Raw genomic sequence first — 21,409 nt, forward strand, 5'->3', positions numbered from 1 at the left:
GGCAATTTAAAGCTCTTACTGCTAAAGTTGCAGACGTGTATACTTTCTTCCCCCATCTATCCAAAGCTCTGGAATCTGTCAGAGGGTACTGGATTTTTTGCAATGGAAGCCTTAACCCCTTTTGGACCCTGGGAAATAGTTTCTAGATCGGCAGAAGGGTTTTTGTATAGAAACTTATGAGAGTCAGGGACTCTATAATACCTATCTGGCTTGGCTGGAGCAGGAGGCAGAGAGTCAGGAGATAAGCCGGATTCAGAGTCCACAATGTCTAGTACAGGTGGAATAACCAGGGGCCTGTGCTGAGGCAATAAGAGGAAATGCCTGAGCCTTTTCTTGGATTCTGAGTATTCCTGACTTTCCCAATGGAAATGTTCCCTCATGGTATGTAAAGTTTCCCCAAAAGAGTAATCCTCAGGAGGAGAGGCTGAAGGGATAGATTCCTCAGCATCAGAGTCCTCATAGGGGGTAAAGAGTATTCCTGGTCTGAAGAGGAATCAGAGGAAATGGAAACCTGATCAGAGGAGTCATAGTCTGTATCTTGCCTAGGCCTTTTCAAAGGAGGGGGATGGGAACCCCTAATTAGAGTAATGAGGTCTTCGGCCATTTTAAGCATCTGTTTCTTAGGCATGGAGGACTGTCCAGGAGAATGCTGTAATTTTTTCTTTGTCTTTAATGGTACCTTTGTCTTGGCTGTTGATTTAATGGTAAGTTGTGAAGGCCTGAAAACACCCTCAGAAGCCGGTGCCTGCTCAGCGGCTCCGGACCCATCTGAGGGATTAGTTTCCGTAGGGCCAATACCTTGAGTTTCCAGAGGCCTAGTTGTCGCCACGTGGGAGTTGGAGGCGGCCTGTGGCTCTGAGGTAGGGGGTATCAGGGGCTGCGAAAGCACCTCACTGAGAATCGGCGACTGGCCTAGAAGAGGTTTCGTCGTCTGTTTTGGACCTCGGATGCCTGTCTATCCTTGTCTTTGCATTTTTTTTGGAATTGCGGTCGGTTGATTCGATGGCATAGTATAATTGAACCTTCGGCCAAAGTAGTGCAAAGCAAAATCAAAACGTCTTTTTATAGTGCGTTTGTTAAATCTAGCACAAAACCGACAACTAGTGACATCATGATCAGGGCCTAGACATGGAATACAGTAAGAGTGGAAGTCCTTATGAGGTATTTGCTTCCCACAAGAAATACAATTAACTTTTTCTGACATCGGTCTGAGGCAAGAAAAAAGTTTCCCGAACGGGGTACTTAGCTTTATTGAAGACTTCGGATCTGAAATTCAACTTCGAAAATCTCAGGAGTCGACTGACTGGCACTTGCGAACTGCTTCTGCTTTGGGCACCGCGCGGCAAGAAAGATTGAAGAAAATGGCGTTGGATGCATCTTATATACCCCTGTAGCGTACTGACGTCAAGGAAGAAGCGACAGCAACCGATGCCAGACCAAGACTTTGGAACTCTGGCCGACTGCGGGACCGCCTGACGGCAGGATAACCCAAGTGTGATGACTGCAGCAGTGTAACACGATGAACATCCAAATACTCTTCCAAATCTAGTCACATCAGCTGTACTCAAACTCTTGGTCATCTGCCTTAACTAAAGCATGTACATGACAGAAAATTTCATTTGTAACATTTGCTTAAATGTCCATGCCATATTTTACCAAAAATGCTACCCACTACTGATTTTCTGTATTACTTGAGTAGACCCTTCCTGGTTTCTGCCTGAAAAGAGATCAAGGCTACAGAACTTTCAAAGAAAAGTCAGTGAGCAGCCATTTCTGTGTGGTAAAAATCTGGCTGCAAGTTTAACAACCCAGGAACTGCAGAGGACAAGTAAGAAAGGACAGCACAAGTGGCCAATAGCAGTGTAGCAATTCTGGGGAGGGAAGCATTCTAGTCTGCTGCAGTGCTGGCAACTCCTGGAAAGGTGGTGCATGGCATGTACCCACAGTACTACATTTATACAGTATACTCCAAAATTTGTTTAATAGAGAATGAGAAAAGTGCAGTGCTAATAAACAGAAAATACCCTTACGGTGGTTTGAATTGCAGCCCCCCTACATTACTGTCTCTCTTTCCATAAGGGAAATAAATGGAGCAAATTGATAGCACAGAAAGAGAAAATTATATTTCACCCTGCAGTTGGGACTACCACTAAATGGGACACAGCCCCTAAAACAAGGGTTGCCCCCCTACCACAGGAATGGACGCAAGACTGTTATCATAGGATGTTAATGGAAACATCCAGACAAAGACTGAAACTCTCTAAATGGCAAATACATGACCTATAGGGTTATTCCAAACAAAAGCACTCAAGATCAAGAATTTAAATTTGGGATTTTGCAGGCAGTAATCCTGGATTAATGTGAAGTAAAAAACAGTGGTTACATTCTAGATCAAGAATACTACTGAAGTAGCACATTCTTAAATAAATCTGCTAACCATACAAAGTTGTCTAATACTCACCCAGCTCCACGCTCTGATTGGAAGGAAGACCTGTGAAATACAGAAAATGTTCACATTTTCAGATATGCTTAACTTTTTATGTTAGAAACCCAATCAATACTTGACATTTTACGAAATCAGCACTTTAAACAGCTGGACATTTAAAGTATAGCACGTTTCTCTTTATGATGTCCCACAAAATATCTTTCAACTGCATACAGTTTAGTGAAAAAAAAAAAAAAAAAAGTTTTACAACACTTGTTTAGTTACACACGGCAAAGAAATTCTCTAGGTAAAATAGCAGCACTTTTAAAGCAGTATTCACTGAAATCAGAGAGGAAGACCATCCTGTGTGCTTCTTGATGGTACATAAGCAAAGTGAACAGTCACAGCTTTGCTATCATCTTCTCCAGGTTATCCAGAGGAAACAGAAGTAGTTGTGAGCAAAGTAGTAATCAGTAGAATATCATAAAACAGACCTTCAAAATTCACTGAATTTACCCATTTTTTTCAGGTTGTCCCTCTTCCCTGTCTTAGCCAGTATTGGCCATGCATATCTGAGAATATAAATCCAGGTGGTATGAGACTCCCTGCTATGGAACCATAAAATTTTATCATCCAAACTGCATCCAAGAGAGAGCATCTAGAGATATACGCAGTCTTCATCCTCCGATGAAGACACTCATCCCCTTTCTTTTTAAAGGCTGGATACACAAAATGAAGAGCTGGATGGGGACCTGCTTTTAGCACTACTAAATGGCTAAAAGCTCAAACTTGTTTCTTGCACATGAAGGCCCAATTGAGGCTTTGGAGGAATTAGGGTCTCTAAAATGAACAACAAAACAGGTATATGGCGGTTGAACACCCATGCTTACAAGGAAAGGGAATGATACGGCATTACCATGTCAGCTGTTTGATTTAGCCACAACTCCAAAAACAAGTAATGTGCACAATAAGGCAACAAGCTTCAGGAGTTTTTTTTTAAATTAACAGAGCCAATATTTCTAAGTGGTTACTGGAATATGACTTCACTGCCCAGGAGGATGCACTGGAAGTTGCTGGCATATGTTAGACTTTAAAGGAGACAAAGTCTGGCAAGTAAAAGATACTGAGCAGGCGGGCTAAGTAACTGCCTTGCCAGTTTCAGTGCCCGTGCATTCTCTGACACAATGCAAGCAAACTTCTGTTCCTTAGTAACATTTTTCCCTCAGGATTCCTCCCCAAAAGTCTCAAAAGAGAGCAAAATAAAGCAATCAGCATAACAAAACTATTTCTCCAAATGAGGCACTTGCATTTCACAGAAAGATTAGTTGCGTAAACTCTTACCATAACGACAGATGTCACTCTCTTCCCTGTTGCAGTACTCTTAATATGAAGGTGTTGCCTTACCTCAATGACCAGACATTGGCCAGTATACAAAAGACTTTTACTACTAGGGGGTGCGTGGTACATCACACACAGGGTGCTGTCAAGACGCTGGCCATAAAAGTGATGTACCCACGCACACTTCTCCTCAGAACAGAGTACCTCAGGAGGAATGCCCATCTAAAGGATTATGCAGATCAAGTACATCCAAGCAAGAACAAAATCGGGGGGAGGAGGGAGGGAGGGATGTAATACTGCAACAGAGAAGAGAAGGACACTTGTTATGCTAAGATTTTACACAACTAATTATGTCATCCTATTCCTCTGTTACAGTATTCTTGGCATGAGGGAGAATACTAAAGTTCATGAGGAAAGGCAGCAGGTAGGGGCAGAGGAGCTTTCCATGAAGCCATGGAGAATAGCCCTTGCAAACCCTGCCCTAGACTTGGAAATGTTTTCCAACTTATGTTTGGTGAAGGTATAGACTGAAGATCAGTTGGCTGTCTCCAGAATAGGGTTAGTGTTCATTCCTTTGAAGAAGGAGCCAGAAGAAGCAAAGTACAGTTGTGTACCTACCATAAATGTAGATGTTAGAGTGTACTCACTGTTACAGTTATTACAATTGGGTTATCCTGCTGGCAGGCTACTCACAGTCGGCCCGAGTTACGAAGTCAAGGTCCGGCATCGGTTGCTGTCGCCTCCTCCCTGACGTCAGTGTGCCAGGGGTATAAAAGATGCAGCTGATGCCATTGTCTTCATTTTTTTTGCCCCAGATGTCAGGTGCCCCTAAAATGGTAGGCTAAATTATGCCAATAAGCATGCATACACAAAAAACAACTTTTCCTTCATCTACAAGCAAATACACCACATAGGTTGTATAGAACAGAGAAGTACAGATAAGTCACAGCAAGGAAAAGGGGGATGGTGGGAAGGTAACCTGGACTGCAACAGTGAATACACTCGAATATCTACATTTATGGTAGGTACACAACTGTACTATGTTCATCGTGTTTCACTGTTGCAGTCATTACAATTGGTTGAATCCCAAAGCCAAGGTTGGGAGGCTGGTGCTACATAGGATTAGGAGAGGCTGGTGCTAAATAGGATTAAGAGAGACTATCTGGCCCTGCAGAACTGCAGTGGCAAAGCCTGCCCTGGATTTAGAGTAGAGGTGCAAGTGATAGTGCTTTGTAAAAGTATGCACTGAAGCCCAAGTTGCAGCCTCTAAGATGTCTTTGGTTGGTACTCCACTGAGGAAGGCTGCTGAAGTGAATGCTGCTCTGGTTGAATCTGGCCTAATGCCCTTAGGCACTGATTTGCCATGCTGTGAATAGCAGAAATGAATGCAGTGGCCTATCCACTTTGAAATAGTCTGCTTTGAGATAGGCTTTCCTTGTGATCCTGCAGCATATGTCACCAGAAGTTGTGCAGTCTTTCTGAAAGCTTTGGTTCTATCCAAGTAGAAGCGTAGCTGCCTGTGAATGTCCAAAGAATGCAGAAGTCTCTCATCCTTATTCTGTGGGTTTGGGTAAAAGGTAGGTAAATGAATTGTTTGGTTCAGGGCCACACTGGACACTACCTTAGGCATAAATGTAGGGTTTGTCCTCAGAGAAACCCTGTCAGAATGGAAAATGATAAAAGGTTCCAAAGCCATGAGTGCCTGTAACTCTGAGACTCGTCTAGCGGAGGTTATTGCTAGGAGCAGAGCTGTTTTCCAAGATAAGAATTTTATATCAGCTGCAGAGGCTGGCTCAGAGGCAGTGTGAGTTTTTCCAAGACACAGTTGAGGTCCCATGCAGGTATTGATGCTCTCCTTGGAGGTCTTATGTTTTTGGCCCCTCTGAGGTACTGCCTTAGTAATGGATGAGAAAAAATAGGTGGTTCTGTATTGTAATGAGCTGAAATGGCAGAGGCATGAATTTTAATTGATGAAAAGAAAAGGCCTTTATCTAGCATCTCAGTTAAGTATTGCAAAATCTGAGGAATATTTGGAACAATCATGTCAATACCTTGTGCCTGGTTCCAAGCACAGAATCTCTTCCATTTTTCTGCATAAGATTTTCTGGTGCTAGGCCTCCAAAAAAGCATCCATCACTGCTTTAGAGAGAGGTGAGTCTTGGAAGGCTACATTATCCGCCCATGCTACCAGGTTTAAGGTCCTGAGTTGGCTGTGCAGTATCTGACTGTCTTGTTGGGTCAATAAGTGAGGAATTTGAGGTAATGTCCAAGCTGGGCATTGAGACGAGCTCTTTAGGATTGGGTACCAGTGCTGGCGTGGTCAGTCTGGAGCAATCAGTATCATTTTTGGTTTCTCTTGTCTGACCTTGAGGAGTACCTTGGGGAGGAGAGGCAGAGGAGGAAAGGCATATACTGTTAGGTTTTTCTGGCTGAAAGATAGAGCATCCACTTTCCAAGCTTGCTTGTGATAAGTCCTTGTGCAGAATCTCTGTAGTTGGCAGTTGTGAGGGGGAGGCAAATAGGTCTATGTCCGGGCATCCCAGTTCCTTGTTATCATGCTGAAGACTTGTGGATCCAATTTCCACTTGTGGGGATCCATTAAGTTTTTGCTTAGTTCGTCTGCCAGAGTATTTATCCTTCCTGACAGGAATTGTGCTTGCAGATGTACTTGGTAAGTCAATGCTGTGTCCGACAAGTTCATGGCTAGTCTGCAGAGGGGGTAGGAATGTGTGCCCCCGTGCTTATGTACCACATGACTGTAGTATTGTCCATCTATCAGTAGTTGTCCTGGATGAAGTAGATCCTTGAAGGCTGCCAGGGCATTCTGAACAGCTAGCATCTCTTTTTGGTTGATATGTAGATGTATTTGACTTGCAGACCATGTGCCCTGAATACATCTTCCTGCCATATGGGCCCCACAGGCATAATCTGAGGCATCTGTTGTCAATGTCTGCCTGGCTGTGGGTAAGGTGAATGGCTGGTCCCATATTGTGGTGACAGGCTTTTGCCCACCATCGAAACTCCTGTTGCAGGCAGGGAATGAGGGTAATTATTGTTTCCAGGCTGTGGCAATGTTGAGTCCAAACACTTTTTAGATACCACTGAAGTTTCCTCATATGCAGTCTTGAATATGGAATTAGCAGAATGCAGGATGTCATGAAGCCCAAAGCCTGCAGAATTTTTCTTGCAGATAACTGGGTCTTTGTTGCCAATATTTTGAAATAAGTAGTCAGTTGTCTGTGTTTGTCTGGCATCAGATAAGCCATCTGGACAGTTGTATTTAAGCTTGCACCCAGGAATATTATCTCTTGAGAGGGTACGAGTTTTGATTTCTTTTCATTTACTGTGCACCCTAGACCTGTTAGTAATCTTTTTACAAACGCCAGATGCTGCAGTAGAATGTCCTTGTTCTCTGCTTGAATAAGGCTGCTGTCCAAGTAAGGATATATTTGTATTCCTCTGTCTGCAAAATGCAATTACTGGTGCCAGGCATTTTGTGAAGTCTTTGGGCACAGTAGATAAGCCAAAGGGCAGTGCAGAGAATTGGTAGTGCATTGAGCCAGCTATAAATCTTAGGTATCTTTCTGCATGATTGTCTGATTGGGACATGCAGGTATGCCTCTTTTAGGTTTAAAGTCACAAGCCAAGCCTTCTTGCCCAGCATGGGCAGAAGCTGCTGCAGAGTTAACATTTTGAATTTTGGAATATCCAGGAATGTGTTCAGGATAGACCGGTCCAGTATTGGTTTCCAGGCTTTGTCCTTTCTGGGCACCAAGAACAGCCTTGAGTAAAATCCTAGTCCCTGCTCTTGCTGTGGTACTTGCTGAATGGCTCATGTCCATGAGGGATGAAACTTGTTTTTGTGCCTCTGCCCATTGATTGCGTGGCAGGTCTGGCATACCGTTTGGCCTTGGCAGGGTGTGAAAGTGGAACCTATAGCCTTGTGAAACGATATTTAAGACCCATTTGTCCTGGGTGATCATATGCCAATTTTGTGAAAAAAATGTTAGTTTTCCCCTCAAAGGAGCTGCCAGAAGATAAGTGCTTGGTGCTGGCAGGGGAAAGTCATTGAGACTGTTTCCTGTATGGCTGTGATTTTTCCTCTCCGCTTTTGGAGGTAGAAACACCCCATTGTTTAGGCCTGTATGAGCCTTGGGGCTGTGATCTACCTCTGGGGTGTCTGCATCTGCCTCTTTGTGGCCTGTCTGACACTGGAAAGGACCAATTCTTTGTAGGCCAGTTCCTGCTAAATCTGGGAGGCTGTACCTGGAAGAAATCTTTCACTGTTTGCACAGATTTAGCTTTGTCCTCCATTTTCTTCAACACCTCTTCTGCTTTAACACCAAACAAGGTATCATGCTGTAATGGAGCATCTAATAGTTTTGCTTTAACATGATGGGGCAGATTCTGTTCTTTTAACCAAGCATGCCTCCTAATGACAGAACCTGTAACAGTAGCCCTGCAAGAGGCCTTTAGAGAATCAAAACCACATTGCAAAGTATGCTTTCCCAATTGTTCAGCTGCATGCAATAGATCCTGCATTTCTTTGTTTTTTGCACATTCTGAATTTGTCAACATTTTCTGTTTAAGCAGTGACATAAGATATTGCTAATATTTAAGCATATGAAATTGACAATTTAACGCTCTTACAGCCAAGGTAGCAGAAGTATAAATCTTTTTCCCCCCATCTGTCCAAGGCCCTTGAATCCCTATCAGAGGGGATAGGGTTTTTTGCAGTGGAAGCCTTGACCCCTTTGGGACCCTGAGAGATAGTTTCTGGGTCAGCAGCAGGGTTTTTATAAAGAAATGTATGTGAATCAGGAACCCTGTAGTATCTGCCTGGCTTAACAGGAGCTGGTGGTAAAGAGTCAGGAGACAGACCAGACTCTGAAAATACATCTACAATGTCTACAACAGAAGGAATAGCAAGGGACCTGTGCTGAGGTAGTAAAAGGAAGTCTCTGAGCTTTTTCTTGGATTCTGAGTAATCTTGGCTCTCCCAGTGGAAATGCTCCCTCATAGTATGCAGGGTCTCCCCAAAAGAATAATCCTCAGGAGGAGAGGCTGAAGGGATAGATTCTTCAGCATCCTCAAAGGGAGGAAGAGTATATTCTTGTTCAGAAGAGGAATCAGAGGAAATGGAAACCTGATCTGAAGATTCACATTCTATCTCTTGCCTAGGCCTCTTATCAGGAGGGGAACAGGAACCCCTGATCAAAGTAATTAGGTCTTCGGCCATTTTAAGCATCTGTATTTTAGGCATGGAGGCCTGTCCAGGAGAATGCTGTACTTGTTTCTTTGTCTTAAGAGCTGCTTTAGTCTTTGCCTTTGAAGCTGAAGTTGGCTTTACATATAACTGTGTAGGCCTGAAAACACCCTCAGAAGCCGATGCCTGCTCAGTGGCTCCGGACCCATCTGAGGGAGTAGTTTCCAAGTGTCCAATACCTTGGGTTTCCAGCGGCTTAGTCGGCTCCACGTGGGAGTTGGAAGTGGCCTGTGGCTCTGAGAAAGCGGGCATCAGGGGCTGCGAAAGCACCTCACTGAGATCCGGCGACAGGCCTAGCGGAAGCCTCATCGGTTTTGGACCTTGGATGCCTGTCCTTTTCTTTTTCATTGTGCTTTTTATAAACTCCGGTAGTCGGCTGTTCCGACGGCATTATATAATTGAAGCTTCTGCCAAAGTAATGAAATGCAAAATCGTACCGACGCTTAGTGCGTTGGTTAAATCTAGCACAAAACTGACAACTAGCAACATCGTGGTCAGGGCCTAGGCAAGGAATACAGTAAGAATGAAAATCCTTATGAGGTATTTGCTTCCCACAAAAAATACAATTAACTTTTTCTGACATCGGTCTGGAGCAAGAAAAGTTTCCCCAACGGGGTACTTGGCTTTAATGAAGACTTCGGATCTGAAATTTGAATTTGAAAATCTCAGGAGTCGGCCAACTGGCACTTGCAGTTGAACTGCTTTTGCTTCGGGCACCGCGCGGCAAGAAAGACTGAAGAAAATGGCGTCGGCTGCATCTTTTATACCCCTGGCGCACTGACGTCAGGGAGGAGGCGACAGCAACAGACGCCGGACCTAGACTTTGGAACTCGGAATGACTGCAGTTAGCCTGCCAGCAAGATAACCCAATTGTAATGACTGCAACAGTGAAACACTATGAACATCAACCTTGGTACAATGTGCCATAACAGGAGAATAGAGGCTCTTTCCATGGTGCTCGTAGCAGAAGGAAATGGCTTTAGAGATCCAGCTGGAAAGTGTGTTCAGAGACAGGAAGCCCTAAAGCTCTGCAGTAGAAGAGATAAATAACTGGTCTGATATCCTGATATCCTTTGCTTTGTCAATGTAGAACCTAAGCTTGTCTTTGCACATCCAAAATGTGTAAAATCCTCTCCGCAGAGCTCTGTGTAGTGGATTAAAAAATAGGTAAATGGATGGACTGGTTGAGGGATAACTTATTTACCACTTTAGGCACAAAGGTAGGATTAGTGTGGAAAGAGACTGTCACTGTGGAACACCAACAAAGGAGAGGAAGCCATTCGGGCTTGTAGTTCAGAAACTCCTCTGGCTGAGGTTAGTGCAAGCAGCAAGATAGTTTTCCAGGAACAAAATTTCAAGGAAGCAGAAGGTGCCAGCTAAAAATGAGCAAGGGTCAGCTTCTCTAATATAAAGTTAAGATCCCAGGGGGGTGCCACAGGTCTCCTGGGGGGGTCTTATGTGAAGGATGCCTTTTAGGAATTGTTTAGCCTCAAATCTGGAAGCTAGAGAAGGAGACAGAGGCAGACAAGGCAGCAACCGCTGACAAGTGCACTGTGACTGAAGAGTAAATTAAGCTAGCATCTAGTAATTCACACAAGTATGACAGAACCAGAGGGACTTCCATTGCCAGTGGTTCTGGTTTGGGGAAAGGCACCAGACTGAAAATCTCTTCCATTTGGATAAGTAAGCTTTTCTTGTACTGGGTTCCTGGTTTCCTGCAGAACCCCAAGCATGTCCTCTGAAAAAAGGCATTTGAAAGGAATTATGGCCACATTACTCACAACGGCTCTAAGGAACAAGCCCCTGGCTGTGGCAACTTTCTGGTTTGTCAACAGCAGCAAGTTTTGGTAGCTTTTTCATCTGGTTCTGTGGGAGGAATGACTTCTGGACTGAGGTATTCAGACACGACACAAGACAAGTCATTCTCTGGGAGGGTGTTGAGCATGATTTTTGAAGGCTGAAGGTCAACTCCAAGTGCTGCAAAAAAACTATGGCAAACAATACTGCTCTGAGCATGGTCTCCTAACAGGCTTACTGAATAGAATGGCTGTCCAAGTATGGAAAGATATGGACACACCCTTTAGTCTGAAAAAGACCACCACAAGAGCCAAACACTAAGAATTCACGGAGCTGTGCACAGCCCAACGAGCAGTGAGGTAAACCTGCAGTACAAACCCAATGCAAAGAATCTGAGGAAGCTTCTGTTATATTTATGTATGACGATGTGGGCATAAGCAAGTGGGGCCCTGAATATAGAAGTATCAATAAGGTTTGGAGTGCTAGCACTTTGAATATGGATACTTTCGGAAAGGTGTTCATCCTTGTGAAGTATAGAACTGTCCTCTAGGTGCTCTACCTTCCTGGGACTAACAGCCTGGAGAGAATGACTTCCTAGTTCAGACTTTGTAACTTGTTCTAGGACTCTCTGGAGGATGAGGTCTGAGATAAAGGGGGGTATTAAATCCTCCTGTTCTTTGGGACCTGTGGAATGTCTGCATAGTTTGGAAGCATGGCCCACTGCAGCCTGTACTTATCTCTCATAACTTTTCAGGACTCAAAATGATTTCTCAATTGGGGAAGCATAAGGAGAGTCTGCCTGCAGTTTTGCTGAGGTGGGGCGGTTTGATATGGAAAGGCAGGGCAGGAGCATCACACTGTCATAAGAGCTTTCTGTTAACACTGGGCCTTTGCGGCCTTCAAGTTTCCCTTTATTCCTCTGCCATCTCTTTTTAAGCAGAGCTGTTTTACCTTTTGCTGCTTACTCTTACCCTGCTCATGACAGAAGCGACCAGGTTTGGAAGGATAATGCCGGTTGCACCTGGCACTGGAAAATTAGAGAGTCATTTATTACTTTAAATTAGCCTGCCTCTTTCCTCCATCTTTCCAAAGGCCTCCGATGTAAGGTTTCCAAAGTTCCCACTCCATGTCCAATGAGGCACTGATCAGCTATGCCTTGAAACCTTCTGGCACAGTTATAGCCCCAACCAGGCATGTCTCCTGATGAAGGGAAATGCTACAGAAGCTCTAGATGTGGAGTCTACCATATCATACTCACAACTGACCGTGTTTGGCCCCTGACCAGCTGCTTAAGCAAGTCTGCCCTACTTCAATTGTTTGTCCTAATTGTTCCAGGACAATGAACAGGAACTTCGCTGTTTACAAGTGACAGTTAACATCCCTGAAGCCAGGATGGCAGGTGTGTACACTTTCTTTTCAAACCTATGCTTTATCATTAGGCAGAGAGATCGGAGCAAAAACCTGATTTGGGACTCTCTCAAGTTCAACAGATACCACTCCAAGTTCTGCTACTGGGTTTTTATATAGGTACTTGTAGGTACTTTGTACACCATAAAATCCGTTTGGTTTTTGATGCAGAGAATTGGAAGACAGATACTTTAAATGCAGCCATGAAATCATCCTCTAGAACTCACAGGATATGGGAATAGCCACAAAGCGTGGATGCTTCCAGCTACAGACATATAAAATATTTTCTTAGCATATTCAGCTTCTATGCCCTTGCATTTGAAAACCTCTTTCATTCTGGTAAGGGTTTCATCAAGAGATATCTCCTCAGAAGGAGAATCTGTGTGTTCTCAGAATCAAAAGTCATGCCCCCAGAGGAGACCAAATTTGGATAGAGGACCTAGAGTCTTCCTCCCCATCAAGGAATTGGCCCCTCATTCTTTAGCAGGGAAGGGATGTAGACCTCAGCTAATTTTTGCTCTGGCTGCAAAGCTTGCAGGGGGCTAAGGAGGCACAGAGTCTTGCTGTACAACCAGGGAAGATAAAAGGGTGAGGGATCTATAAGCAGCCTGTCTGGAAAGCATGTGGAGTGGGGCTGAATAAGGGGAAATGTGCTTCCTTTTTTATGCTGTTGTGAGAGGTATAGACACCCTAATGTTCACCAGTTCAAAGCAGCAGGCTCAGACCACCACAATGTATGCCATTGTACTGGATGAAGGAACCTGAGCTATTGAATACTGTACAGAGACTCCTGTAGTAAGTAAGGTAAAGACTGAGCAATAACAAATACTACTACAGTCCTCTAATGAAATCCAAACAAATATAGTTCAAAAATCACAACAAGCTAACCAAAGAAATTTTGGACACAATTAAGAATGAAAAATTTCCCAAAAGGGCACATCACTCTGGGAGTCCCATCAGAAGAGATAATTTATTGAAGTCCGAAAACACTTTGTTCACGGCTTCTTTTTTTTTAGCTCTATGCCACATACTGCAGGGATGGAGGAGACCAGCATCATACTGGAGAAATTCAAAAGCTCAGGAAGTTAGACCAGAAATCAGGTGCCAACTTAAGACCAACTGTCACAGAACATGAACTATACTGCAATAGTGATGTGTGTGTGTGTGCACGTGTGCCAGTATGGGGTGTATCATGACATGATGTTGTATGGTGAAATATAACACCTCCATCCCCACCCATGTGTGTATGTTAAGACTGCTTCTCTTAAAATGAAAACTGGATGAACCCACCTGTAGATGACTTCTTGGAACTTCCAATGTTGCATGTGAAATTTGACCACCAACAAAACTTCAGGGGCAGACTGCTCAATTAAGGCTGTAGAAGGATAAACTTAAGTACTAAGCAAGATCAAACTCATCCTTGGCACCAATTCTAAGGGTAACAAATATGTGAGAGGTTTTGTTACTTAAAAAAAAAAAAAAAAGACTTGGACTAGATCATAAAGAACAACTAACTTACACTGACATCAGATCAAGACTCCATAGTTTGGAGGCTAGATGTTAACTGTATTCAGAATGCCCTGCTGCCTTTTCCAATACTTCTAAATTATTTATGAGCCAAACTTACTAAACTTCCTCCCCTATTTGCTGATGAGTTCTACTGATGACAGAAGCAGAGACAACAGAAGTATTGGCATGTTCAGCATAAGCAGCATCCAAAAGTATACATACACACATTTCTCTCACCTGTACAGAGAGGAGTCCGGCTGCTGCTGGTGTAATGGCCCACTGCTCATGTCCTGTTGGCTCCTAGAAGTTTCTAAAATACGTTGTTCAAACATAACTTCAGGATGTTGATGAAAAGAATCATTCATGGGATGCTGAGATACACGTCCTAATCGGGGTTCTTGAGGCATCCGTGTTTCATTTTCCCAGTAACTGTCACTTTAAAAGTAAAAAAAAAATTGTACTTAACATTTTTGCAGCAATAATCACCAGCAGCACCTCTAATCAATCTATCAACAGATGTGCTCTCTGCACTGTGTACAGGGCCCTTGCTGAATAGCTTATTTACCTAATATGAGTAAGTTAAAACTGCAAGTTATTAAAGCAAAGTACAGCTTCTGGGAGTTAGCCAGTATAACCACAGATGTTTAAACATACAGTTGTTTTAAAAGCATCATTACCTTTGCAGACATTCAAGAAACGTTGTGCAATGGTATACCATACAATATGGATCACATCATACCTATCTAACGTCATCCTAATCAGCATTATATTCAGCCCTGTATTCACCAGAGACTTTAGTTGGTGTCCAAGTCAATGTTCCTTAGCACCTATGAAAGCAGGATTACTCTGTTCTGAGCCTTTTTTTGTATCCTTTCTGTCCCTAGGCTGCCTGCCGACCATCAGCCCTCCACAATCAATTAACCCATTTGTTCAGCGTAGAGTGGGAGACATTCTTTGAGATAGTCATTCAATGCAGCCATCATTTTTTTTTCTTTAGGCCTTAACTCCACCAGCTTGTGTATGACAAGGTTGCCTACATCACCACAAGGGCCCCCATGAGCGTTCCTATCCATAACGTAATGATAGCTGCTTTCACAGGTTTGAAAAGCCGAGCATGTACCTCCAGTTACAGCGGTTCTACCTGCTAGCCTCCACTTCTACATAGTATTACAGTCACCAAAAAAGTTACTGATGGTGAGGGGTGTCCAATAAGAACGTTTGAAAATTATTACTATCAAGAGACCAAAAATACCAAGACTCATCTACCTGATAAAGCAACAGATCTTTCACACCTCTGTTACCACCAGTCATCTAGACTGGGGAAAATATAGCAATGCTTTGCTTTAAGAATACATACACTGGAGACTTACATGATGGCTGGATACTGAGTAACAGCTTAATTTCAGCTCTTGCAGTGTGAAAAACTCAGAGTGCCAGTGAATTTGTCTTTTGGGGTAAATTTCAGCTACTGACTAGCAAGTGCACTGCCTAGATGTAGTCAAAGAAGAAATTTCGAGAACCAGAAAGAAAATTACAAAAGGTGAGGAAAAAACATTGACTGGGAAGAATTCTGCAGCTGTTCAGCAAAAAGCAGTTCAAGCTCCAGCTTTGTCGCAAGACATGACTTCCAGTAATCTAAAGGAAAAAAATAAGTCAAATGTACTTGGAGCGGAGTAAAATAAAATGAAACATTAAAGGAGAACATCAACTCATATGACAAAAGACTGGAAAAAAGGAAGGATCTTTATGTCCAGATGAGCTGATAAAACTGCTAAAAAGGCAAAAGTCAAAATTAAGAAAAGGTCGTCTTGCTCAAGAAGAGATGTTTCAAAAAAAAAAAAATTTGCAGAATTCGAGGACACAGTATGTAGGGAAACCTGAGATTTTCTGCAGTAACAGAAATTGGATGAAACAAACATTTAATTTTATGAAAGCACAAAAAAGCAACTAGACTAATATTCCACAGGAGGAGTTAACTGAAAGGGCACATCGTGTATGCTCCAAACCTGACCGTGGCAAAACAGCCAAGACATCTAATAGTAAAGATGCAATCCTACCAGCAGAAAGTTGATTTTAACAAAACTGCAACAGAAGAACCAAGTACTAAAGGTTGGAGACCGTTTGTGGAGAATGATTACTCTCTGTACGTCAGGCATAAAAGTAACACATTTATTCCAGCTATCAAGGGAATGTCAAGAAGCAGATGTGAAATCCAAGATGCTATTATCCAGCTATGTTCAGAATATTCTTCCTGGACAGTTAAAGTAATTTTTTGATGTTAAATGTTCTAAGGAGGAAATATAAAGTTTGCCCAATAAAAAGTGAGCTATCAAACAGGAGATTCAACTTCTTATTCTTCTGATAATAAAGTTGAGAGAGACTATACCAGTGAAAACTTTTCAATGTTCTTAAGGAAAATGCTTGAGAGAAAGAAAAAAAAGGACAGGCACTGACTAGAAGAATCGGGACCATGTTGAAGAACCAGAGACTGGACTATGGAGATCAACAGGAAAAACGGCAACTCAGAAATTAATGAATAAATGTGGGATTATAAAGTATCAACTCACATTTGTTAAGACATGGCGGAATAAGAAAACCTGGAAATACTGGACTTTAACTTTGCAGGGGACTCCAAGGTATATGCCCTACTTCATGTCATTAACATTTGGAAGAACATCCAAGGAGGGAGCAGGAGGGAAAGTAACTGTGAGGAATAAAAGTCTTATAATATTTTATAAAACCTGACATGTTGCATATTATAAATAAAGATTTTTCAATTCTGTGGGTGCAATAGAGATGCTAAAGTAAACAGGTGCCCCTTTTTTCCTACTTTATTTACTCTTGTTCATTTTTAAGATGTGAAGGCAGTGCAGTGTAAACAGAGAAGACAGCCTGGACAAAAGAGCATGATATAAATAAAATTAATATGCTTTCTTATTTTACATGGGGAAATGACTAGATTAAGGACCCTGGCCTGACCAAATATCACGTTTTAAGGGAAAATAAGTAAATATAACTAAATTAAATGAAAAGTTTTCTCTAGCACGTAAATGTTCACAGTGCAACATGAGAGGATTGTAGCTGAATGCAACTTATCTGGTTCTCATGTTTCTATGGAGACAATCTGATAAGGGGGCAATAAAAACAGAATACTTTTTTGAATGGCTAAAAGAGGTTTTCTGAAAACATTCAAGGTGCTTTCTATATCAAGGGTTGGGAGGGTGGCCTAATGGTTAAGGTGTTTGCCTTACAAACACAAGGTGCAGGGTTTGAGTCTCACAAGGAGCAATTGGCTAGGCTTAAAATGGCTCGCAAGGGCAGTTAGCTTAGTACTAATCTATGAATCTATGAATCAGGGAGAGGAATAAAGATAAGGCTAAAGCAGACAGCACTTAGTGTAAGCAGAAGAACAGTATGTACCATGCATCTTACCATGGATAACATTCATTATAGATTAATTAAAGCCTGTAAGTATCTGTCAACATGGGACAAATCTACCCATTAGTAAAACTTAACTTCCATTATTTGAAAATGTAAAGTTTTGTGTTTGTATTAAGTTAACTGGTTATGGGGATGCTCAGGGGGAATGTTATTTTGTTTTAAAAGTTTTCATCAAAACAAAGATGTCTTGTACGATACGACATAGGTTCAAATGGATGAGACAAGAAAAGTACAGTTGTGTACACTTAGCATAAATGTAGATGTTCGAGCGTGTTCACTGTTCCAGTCACCACATTTGGGTTATCCTGCCAGGGTAGCCCTCAGTTGGTCCGAATACCAGAGGCTTAGTATTTCTGCGTTGGTTGCCATCGCTCCAGGACTGACGTCAGGTCGTCAGTGTTATAAATTAAGGCAGCCGACGCCATTATATCAGTTTTTCTTGCCCTCTCAGGATCCCCCAAGAGGGGGTTAGGTTATGGTGGCAGAACCGCACCAGTAGAAAGTAAATACCAAAAAATCCTTGCAAGGATAGAGAGCAACAATGGGGATGGGGGGAGGGAAACCAGGACTGCAACACTGAATATACTCGAACATCTACATTTGTAAGTGTACACAACTGTACTATGCTCTTCGTGTTTCACTGTTGCAGTCATCACATTTGGGTCGATTCCCAAAGCTGAAGAAAAGGGTGGAGGCAGTCAAGAAGACTGGGGCCTGGCTATGATGCCCTGCAAGACTGCTGTGGCAAAGCCTGCCCTGGATTTCGAGAAGACAAGCAGGTGTTAATACTTGGTGAAGGTATGAACAGATGTCCATGTTGCAGCCTCCAGAATGTCCTTAGTGGGGACCCCTCTGAAGAAAGCTGCAGAGGTGGAGGTTGCTCTGGTAGAATGTGTCCTGACTCACTGGAGGGAGGTTTCCCATGCTGCTTGTAGCAGAAATGGATGTAGTGTGCTTATCCATTTGGAAATAGTTTGTTTGAATATGGCCTTGCCCTTTACTCCTGCAGCAAAGCTGACTAACAATTGGTCACTATTTCTAAATGATTTAGTCCTGTCTAGGTAGAACCTGAGCTGTCTGTGCACATCAAGGGAGTGGAAAATCCTTTCCCCCTTGTTTTGTGGGTTAGGGAAAAAGGTGGGCAAATGAATGGATTGGTTGAGTGCCACACTGGACACCACTTTTGGCATGAAGGATGGGTCAGTCCTGAGGGAGACCCTGTCAGCATGGAAAATGATGAAGGGCTCTACAGCCATTAGTGCTTGTCGCTCGGATACTCTTCTAGCTGAAGTGATGGCCAGAAGCAAGACTGTCTTCCAAGAGAGGAACTTTAACTCTGCTGACACTGCTGGTTCAAAGGGGGGCAGGGTGAGCTTTTCCGAAACAAAGTTAAGGTCCCAAGCTGGGGTAGGTGCTATTCTGGGTGGCCTTAGGTTGTTAGCCCCTCTTAGGAACTGTTTGATGAGAGGGTGGAGAGAAAAGAGGTAGCTCTGTGCTGAAATGGGCAGAGATGGCAGAAGCATGAATTTTAGTGGAAGAGAAGGATAGACCCCTGTGTGTAGTAGCTCAGCCACGTAATCCAGGATGAGAGATAGGTAGGGCTGTGCAGTTCCAGCTTCCTATCCAGGTGCAAAAACCTTTCCACTTGTCACCATAAGACTTTCTAGTGCTAGGGCATCTGGTCTCGCGTATAACATCTAGAGCTTGTTTGCTTAAATTGGCAGCTTGTGCAGTGGTAAGGGAATAAGCCAGGCTGCCAGACCGAGGGTCTGCAATTAGGGATGCATGAATTCTCCATTTCTCTAGGTCGGGACTGTTGGGATCTGAGGGAGATGCAATGGGGCAGTGGTGACAGGTTGCGCAGCAGAGGGTACCAGTGCTGGCATGGCCAGTCTGGGGCAATCAGGATTGTCCTCGGTTTTTCCTCCCTTATTTTGAGCAGTACCCTTGTAATGAGCGGTAGAGGGGGGAATACACAGACCAATACGTTGACCCACTGGAAGGATAGAGCATCCACTTTCCAGGAATTGCTGTGAGGTTCCCTAGTGCAGAATTTGCTGAGCTGATGGTTGGAGTGGGAAGCAAAGAGGTCGACCTTAGGGGTGTCCCATTTCTGGGTTACAAGGGTGAAGGTTCTTTGGTACAGCTGCCACTCGTGTGGGTCCAGAAGTTGTCTGTCAGAGTTTAGAGAGCCTGGCAGGAATTGCGCTAACAGGTGTAGTTCCATGGCTGAGGCCATGTGCCAAAGGGCCATGGCGAGCCTGGACAGAGGGTATGAGTGAGTCCCTCCCTGCTTAATGATATACCACATCACAGTGGTGTTGTCTGTTTTGATCAGTAGAGGCCACGGGGAGAGTAAGGGTCTGAAGGATGTCAGAGCTTCCTGAAAGTACAGTTACCAGTACAGTACCATAAATGTAGATGTTCAAGTGTGTTCACTGTTGCAGTCATCACACTTGGGTTATCTGCCTGCAACTAGCCCTCAGTCGGCCCAAATACCATAGTCTTGGGATTTCTGAGTTGGATGCTGTCGCTTCTTCCATGACGTCAGGTCGTCAGGGGTATAAAACATGCAGCAGACACCATTCCATCCGTTTTTCTTGCCCCAGATGTTAGGAGCCCCCAAAATGGGAAGTAATTGCATGCTGTGGAAGACCTCCAGTAAAAAGTAAATACCACTGCCATAAAATGTGGCCAAGAAAAGAGGAGCGGTAGAAAGCATAGAAAAGTCAGGGGTCTGGAGGGAGGGTAACCAGGACTGTAACAGTGAAAAAGTACAGTTTTGTACCTACCATAAATGTAGATGTTTGAGTGTATACACTGCTGCAGTCATTACACTTGGGTTATCCTGCTGTCAGGTGGTTCCCCAGTCGGCCTGAGTTCCAAAGTCTTGGTCCAGCATCAGTTGCTGTCGCCTCCTCCCTGACGTCAGTGCGACAGGGGTATATAAGATGCAGCCAATGCCATTTTCTTCAGTTTTTCTTGCCCCAGATGTCAGGTACCTCTAAATAGGCAGGCAATTCCAATTGCTAATAAAACATACATAAGCAAAGCAAACAACAACTTGCAGCTACCAGCAAATGCTCTCCATAGGTAGTAAAGGGTAGAAGACATAGGTACGTACCGGTCAGTAAGAAGGGAAGGAGGGAGGGTAACCTGGACTGCAGCAGTGTATACACTAACAACTACATTTATGGTAGGTACAAAACTGTACTACGTTCATCGTTTTACACTGCTGCAGTCATTACACTTGGGTAGAATCCCAAAGCTGAGGTACTGTGGCTGGTTCTATAAGGCATTAGGGGCAGCTATAAGGCCCTGCAGCACTGCAGTGGCGAAGCCAGCTCTGGATTTAGAGTATAGAGGCAGATGGTAATGTTTGGTGAAGGCATGTACAGAACTCCAAGTTGCGGCTTCCAAAATATCCTTGGTACGTACTCCTTTGAGGTAGGCACTTGAAGTGGCTGTTGCCCTGGTGGAGTGAGATCTAATGCTGCTAGGTACAGGTTTTCCATGGTATGTGTAGCAGAAATGTATACAATGTCCTATCCATTTTGAAATAGTCTGTTTTGAAATGGCTTTTCCATGTACTCCTGCAGCATATGCTACCAATAATTGCTCAGATTTTCTGAAAGCTTTGGTTTTGTCCAAGTAGAAGCATAACTGCCTGTGAATGTCCAAAGAATGCAGTAGTCTTCTCCCCTTTATTCTCTGGTTTAGAATAAAAAGTTGGCAGGTGAATAGTTTGGTTTAATGTCCCACTGGATACCACCTTTGGCATAAACGTAGGGTTAGTTCTTAAAGACACCCTGTCCTGGTGGAAAATGAGGAAAGGTTCCACTGCCATTAGTGCCTGTAATTCTGACACTTTTCGTGCTAATGTTATTGCCAGGAGCAGAGCAGTTTTCCAACAGATACATTTTAATTCTGCTGTGTTAGCTGGCTCAAAAGGAGGTAAAGTTAATTTTTCCAAAACAAAGTTGAGGTCCCAAGTTGGAGTAGGTGCTCTACGAGGCGGTCTTATGTTTTTAGCCCCTCTGAGGTACTGTTTTAACAGAGGAATAGAGACAATTGGTGGATCCGTGTTGTAATGAGCAGAGATGGCAGAGGCGTGGATCTTGATGGATGAGAAGGAGAGGCCTTTTTCCAGCATCTCAGTTAAGTATTGTAGTATCTGAGGAATGTTTGGGACAAGAGGGTCAAGGCTGTGAGCTTGGTTCCAGGCA

The 21,409-nt window shown here is 43.4% G+C and overlaps 1 protein-coding gene across 5 annotated transcripts in view; it reads right to left on the minus strand.

The window, feature by feature from the left end:
- LOC122809699 (zinc finger CCCH domain-containing protein 13-like) overlaps positions 1-21,409 on the minus strand; it is a 1,891,555-nt gene that overhangs the window by 1,104,872 nt on the left and 765,274 nt on the right. For all 5 annotated transcript variants that reach the window (XM_044081418.1, XM_044081393.1, XM_044081403.1 and 2 more), the window contains exons 8-9: positions 13,980-14,177; positions 2,462-2,491 (exon numbers count right to left, since the gene is read on the minus strand). In XM_044081418.1, the coding sequence (XP_043937353.1) occupies positions 2,462-2,491; positions 13,980-14,177 (228 nt within the window). The remainder of the gene's footprint in view (positions 1-2,461; positions 2,492-13,979; positions 14,178-21,409) is intronic.

The sequence above is a fragment of the Protopterus annectens genome, chromosome 1.part1 (assembly GCF_019279795.1).
Source record: "Protopterus annectens isolate FY-2018-M chromosome 1.part1, PAN1.0, whole genome shotgun sequence".
Taxonomy (NCBI): Eukaryota; Metazoa; Chordata; order Ceratodontiformes; family Protopteridae; genus Protopterus; species Protopterus annectens.